The 5,968-nt window shown below is 56.9% G+C and overlaps 1 protein-coding gene across 4 annotated transcripts in view; it reads left to right on the top strand.

Moving 5' to 3' along the window:
- Positions 1–5,683, top strand: part of GNAI2 (guanine nucleotide binding protein (G protein), alpha inhibiting activity polypeptide 2) — a 29,592-nt gene extending 23,909 nt beyond the window's left edge. For all 4 annotated transcript variants that reach the window (XM_011993290.1, XM_011993291.1, XM_011993287.1 and 1 more), the window contains 5 exons: positions 2,560–2,688; positions 3,057–3,186; positions 3,271–3,424; positions 3,837–4,051; positions 4,695–5,683. In XM_011993290.1, the coding sequence (XP_011848680.1) occupies positions 2,560–2,688; positions 3,057–3,186; positions 3,271–3,424; positions 3,837–4,027 (604 nt within the window). In that variant the 3' untranslated portion in view covers positions 4,028–4,051; positions 4,695–5,683. The remainder of the gene's footprint in view (positions 1–2,559; positions 2,689–3,056; positions 3,187–3,270; positions 3,425–3,836; positions 4,052–4,694) is intronic.
- Positions 5,684–5,968: the final 285 nt, after the last annotated feature.

The raw sequence follows: 5,968 nt of genomic DNA, 5'->3' as shown, positions 1-5,968 counted from the left end.
AGAGCTTGCAGTGAGCCAAGATAGTGCCACTGCACTCCAACCTGGGTGACAGAGCGAGACTCCATCTCAAAAAAAAAAAAAAAAAAAAAATTTGCTGCCACCTGTTCTGTGCCAGGCCCTGTGCAAGGCTTCAAGGACACAGTGATGAGTGGAGCAAAGTCCCCATGCAGTGACAATTTAGGATGTTAGTGAAAAGGTTGAGGTGGGGTTGACCCAGAGGCAGGATTGCTGAGCTCTGAAGGAGAGTCAACCAGGGGAGGAGTGGATGAGGGGATTCCAGGCAGGGGCATAGCATGTGCAGCATCCTCGGGGTGGTGGAGAGCTGGCTGTGCTTGAACATAGGCTGTGGAGGCTGGCTGGCGGGGGCCACAGGGGAAGAAGTTATCTGGGAGGTGACAGGTGTGTGTGTAGGTCGGAGCCTCTGGACCTCACCTCTGACCCTCGCTGGCTCTGGGCTGAACCCAGGACTCAGCTGAGGAATTACAAGGGGTCCCAGGAATCCCAGAGGCATGACAGGTCTGCACCCTTTCCACAGTTCTGAACTCCTTCCCTGTGGTATCTGTCATGTACTCGGACTGGTGGAGGGTGCTGAGGAACCCACGGGGAACAGGACAGACAGGCTGATAGCCATTGAGGATGGCTGCAGGGGACATCCACAGGCTTTGGATGGTGTCACCAGATAGGCTGCTGTCCCTGTTCTCTAGTCTTCCCCGATCTCTGCTTAAGCCAATCCCCTCTGTCTGGAACACCCTTTTGCTCCTATTGTTCATCCAATCCTGAGCCCACCCAGAGGGTGGATTTCAGCAAGGGTAGGTGGGAGGAGGAGGGTCCTGAGCCCTGTCCCAGCCACATGAACAGCCTCCTCCTACCCTCCTTACATGGCCTGAATGCTCTTGTGAATGAATACGTACCCCCTACAGGAGCTATGCAGTCACAGTTAAATGCTGTGGGGGCCCCAGGCCTCACCACTGCCCCTCCCTGTGATCTCTGGCCCAGCCACCAGCGAGCTTGGCGCTCAGAGCAGCAGGGACCTTGGTGCCCGTGATACTCAAAGGGAGCAGGGATAGAGCCAGCTCCAGGCCACCTCCCGCTTCTCCATCATTCTCTTTCTTCATTCTCCAGACATTAGGCACCCACTGTGTGCCCAGCACAGTTTTGGGAGTGAACACAGGCTCTGCTCTCCCAGGCATTGGAACTCAGGTTCCAATGAGTTGCGGATTGGAATACCACAGGAAGCAGGGCTCCTCCAGCCCCTCATCACAGCAACCCTCCAAGATTGCAGTGAGGCAGGGGGTCCCTGGGGGTGAACCAACCTGTTGGGGAAAAGGGAGAGGCTGGTGTGGAATGCACCATGGTGCCTCCACATTGAGGGCTCTGTCAGTAGGGGGCGGTGCGTGGTATGCGGGTCACAGCACATGCGTCATGGTTCCCCATGGCCCTTCCTGTTTTTCTGTTTTGTCCCTGCTACTCTGAGATCATTTCCCTCTGGCCTGGTTTGGCCTGGTTGCTGGTGGGAGCCAAGGGCCGGCCCCAGCAGCCTTGCCCCAGGAATGAGAAGTCGGCTCTGGGCAGCAGCCTGGAGGCCTCGGACCAGCCTCCAGGGCATGGCAGGGATATTGAGGCAGGCAGCAGAGGTAGGACCCTGCAGGGGTAGCCTTGATACTAATTAAGGGAACCTGGTAATGAGGAGCCCCTGGGACCCTGGCCAAGCAGATATCTGTGCCCTCCCCCTGAAGAGCCCAGATTTCATTGGGTACTGGGCAAAGAGTCCACTGGGCCTGGCAGGCCCTAACCTGTCCAGCACCACATCGAGGGACCGCACCAGGCTGCTCTGCGGCTAGTGCCGTAATTGCGCCCATTAGCATCCTGAATCCTTCACTGAAGGACTAATTTGCCTCCTCCCACCCTCTTTGCCTATAGCCCCAACATCCTGGATCCTGTCCGAGGCAGGCCTGGCTCAGACCCTGAGTACTAGATCTTCACTGGCTAGCTGTCCACAGAGCTGCACCTCCTCCCATTCCCATTCTACAGGTGGGAGGCCGGGGGCTCTGAGTTCAGGTTTCTTCATTTGAGCAATGAGGTAATGCAGGCAGGGGTTAAAGAAGCAAGGGCTGTGCCTAGGCTGGGCACGGTGGCTCACGACTATAATCCCAGCACTTTGGGAGGCCGAGGTGGGTAGATCACCTGAGGTCGAGAGATCAAGACCATTCTGGTCAACATGGTGAAACCCCATCTCCACTAAAAATACAAAAATTAGCTGGCCTTGGTGGCTCACGCCTGTAGTCCCAGCTACTCAGGAGGCTGAGGCAGGAGAATCGCTTGAACCTGGAAGGCGGAGGTTGCAGTGAGCCAAGGTCAGGCCACTGTACTCCAGCCTGGCAACAAAGTGACACTCTGTCTCAAAAAACAAAAAAAAAAAAAAGAAAGAAAAAGGGAAAAAAGCAAGGGCTATGCCTGAGAAATGGCATGGGAGGAAAGGGGCCTCTTCCAGCTGGCCCAGGGTCCAGGTAAGGTGGCCCCATGTTGGCCCCCACTGACCCTCCCACCCCCCACCCCCAGCTACCTGAACGACCTGGAGCGCATTGCACAGAGTGACTACATCCCCACGCAGCAAGATGTGTTACGGACCCGCGTAAAGACCACGGGGATCGTGGAGACACACTTCACCTTCAAGGACCTACACTTCAAGTGAGCGAGCATATAAACAGGTGGGAGGGGCAGGACCTGCCTGCCTTTGGGGTAGCAGAGGCAGGGGCTGGTCCAGGATCCCCCAGCCCCACTGAGGTTTTGCAAGGCTCACATGTTCTGGGCCAGCACATCCTCACCACCTGGTGAACCAGCAGTCAGGATCCATGCCACCTCTGCCAACTGCTCACAGCCTCTGCTGCTCCTGCCTGATGTGGCTGCAGCCTGTCTGCTGTCCAAGCCCCAGGCCCAGAACCGGGGGTGAGGTGGGCAAGTGTGGATGATTCCAGATGTCAGCCAACCTGGAAAATGGGGCAGAAAGCCTCCCCCAGCGCTCCCTTCCTGGAGCTAAAGTGATCCTATATCTGCAGGATGTTTGATGTGGGTGGTCAGCGGTCTGAGCGGAAGAAGTGGATCCACTGCTTTGAGGGCGTCACAGCCATCATCTTCTGCGTAGCCTTGAGCGCCTACGACTTGGTGCTAGCTGAGGACGAGGAGATGGTGAGAGGCTGAGAGAATGCTGCGGGTGGAGGCACCGGGCTTGGGGAGTGGTGGCTAGTGTTGACCTCGATATTCTGCCCCTAGAACCGCATGCATGAGAGCATGAAGCTATTCGACAGCATCTGCAACAACAAGTGGTTCACAGACACGTCCATCATCCTCTTCCTCAACAAGAAGGACCTGTTCGAGGAGAAGATCACACACAGTCCCCTGACCATCTGCTTCCCTGAGTACACAGGTGTGGGGACTGTGGGGACAGGGCCTCCAGAGAGTTGCTGCTTGTCCCCAGTAGCCCCTGGTGACCAGGTGGCCCTCAGGCGCCCCCCACTGGACAGAAGTGTAGCCTTGGAACATTTGCAGGGGCCGGTGCCTCACTTAGGCTTGTATAGTTATGTGTGCACATGTGGAGCCCTTAACACACTCAAGCATGTACCCCTGAACATGCGCACCTGGGCATCCTCCTTCACACAGTAGGGTACCCCTTTGCACATCTGGCATATATGGGCAGCCACACACATTGTCATATTGTGCACATGTGTGCACAGGTTGTATGCCTGGCCATCCACACGCACAGACCTTTGCTGCACATGTAGGATGGGGCTTGCCTGCCGCATATGCAGCACAAGTCTTCACCATTTTCTCTTCCCCAGGGGCCAACAAGTATGATGAGGCAGCCAGCTACATCCAGAGTAAGTTTGAGGACCTGAATAAGCGCAAAGACACCAAGGAGATCTACACGCACTTCACGTGCGCCACCGACACCAAGAACGTGCAGTTCGTGTTTGACGCCGTCACCGACGTCATCATCAAGAACAACCTGAAGGACTGCGGCCTCTTCTGAGGGGCAGCGGGGCCTGGCGGGATGGTGAGCCAGAGGGGCTGTGATAGGGAGCTGGGGAAGAACTAAGTGGGCCTGGAGCCCCAGCAGGGGGTTCTGGGGGTGGGTAGGAGCTTGAACCTGGAGGGGGAGGGGCAATAGGTGACCAGGGGACAAGGGAGGAGGAGGCACAGGATGTGAATCAGGAGGTCAAGTGAGTGGGGTGCAGGGGCATGGAGGAGGTCATACAAGCAGGCCTGGCCCAGTGGTCCAGACAGAAGGGCCTGGCCTTGCCCTAGGACAGAACCAGAGGCCATTCTAATGTTCCCTGGAGAAATCTCACCTCCTCACCCACCAGGCCATTGGCCCAGCCTGGGCCAGCGGAGCCCAGCCCTCCTGCCCACTACCACCAGCTCTGTGCACACCTCCAGCTCTTGCCCTCCAACCTGTCTGAGCTTCCTGGGCTTAGGCTGGCCCCACTGGCCCTGGTAGAGGTGGGGATGACTCTCCCAGTGCCACAGACTCCCCTCCCCCATGTAACCCAGCAACAGAAACTGGCTCCTGGGCGGCAACTGTGTCCCTGGTAACAAATGGGTAGGAAAAATGGAGAAGGGTCATTGTCTAGGGAGGTGGGAGAGAGGCGCGGCCTGGCTGCTTCCCGATCCATGCTCTGCTTTCCCCCCACCTCCAGGGCCACCGCCAACTCTGTACCCCCCAACCCTTGAAGAAGATGGGGGCAAGAAGACCACGCTCCCCGCCTGTTCCCCGGCTGCTTTTCTCCTCTTTCCTCTCTTTGTTCTCAGCTCCCCCTGTCCCTCAGCTCCAGATGTAGGGGAGGGGTTGCCACGGGCCTCCCTGTTTGAAGCCTGCCCTTTTCTGAGGTGCTGGTAATGGCCATGGTACCCCCTTTCTGGGCATCTGTTCTGGTTTTTAACCATTGTCTTGTTCTGTGATGGGGGGAGGGGGGCACATGCTGAGTTTCCCAAGGCTATGTCCGGAGGGGCGTCTGCTTCTCCAGCCTGGACCCCCAGCTTTGCCCAACACCAGCCCCTGCCCCAGCCCAAGTCCAAATGTTTACAGGGAGCCTCCTGCCCAGTCCCCTACCCCCCAGCCGCTCGGAGGCCCCAAAGGAAAAAGCACAAGAAGCGTGAGACGCCACCATTCCTGGAGACCACAGTCCACCTACTCATTCTCGTAGCTTTTTAAAAAAAATATGAAAGTAAAGAAAAAAAAAAGAAAACTGCAAATCTAGAAAACTTTTTAGAGAAAAACTATTTAAAACTGTCAGATCCTGACCAGCAACCCCTCCAGCCCCCCTTTCAAGTGACTCCGTGCCTTGAGTGTGTCTGCCTGTTTACACCCATCCCTCTGCTGGCCGCCCCTGTGCGAGCCGCAACCCTGCCCTGCCCTCCACAGAATTGGGTTCCGAGGGCTGTTCCAGACAACTGCCAACGTCACTGAGGGCCCTGCCCGAGCGGCCCTGGGCCCAGGCTCCATTAACCTAAAATGTAGCTCCCTAGCGCTAACCTAGGAACCGCCGCTGCCTGCTGGGGGGCCACACCCCTCATTCCCTTGTCCCAGGCCCGGGGCCTTCAGCGTTGAACACTTCCTTGCTTTTTTCACATGTTTTATGGAATTGTTCACCTGGTTTGAAATAATAAAATGTAGAAAGAAAAAAAATACCGAGAACTGATGGGTATTCTCTCCCACGGGCAGAGGCCCCGGCTAAGGTGTGCCAAGGTGATGGTGGTCTTAACCTCAGTCCTCAACCTGGGGCAGGGCCCTGACTCAGCTTTCCGGGCCGTCCTGGAGCCCGAAGCTCTGGGCTTCATTTCTCCCACCTGGACTAGGCAGCATACATGTGGGGGCCGTGTGTCCCCGCCTTCCCAGCACTCTGCAGCTTTGGGTCTCTGGCAGCTGGACTGGCTTCTAAGGAAACTGTTGTAAGGTGCTCTTCCACACTGG

The sequence above is a fragment of the Mandrillus leucophaeus genome, unplaced genomic scaffold (assembly GCF_000951045.1).
Source record: "Mandrillus leucophaeus isolate KB7577 unplaced genomic scaffold, Mleu.le_1.0 Scaffold429, whole genome shotgun sequence".
NCBI classification, from domain to species: Eukaryota; Metazoa; Chordata; class Mammalia; order Primates; family Cercopithecidae; genus Mandrillus; species Mandrillus leucophaeus.
The sequence above is the reverse complement of the archived record's forward strand: the minus strand, read 5'-3'. Positions and strand labels throughout refer to the sequence as shown.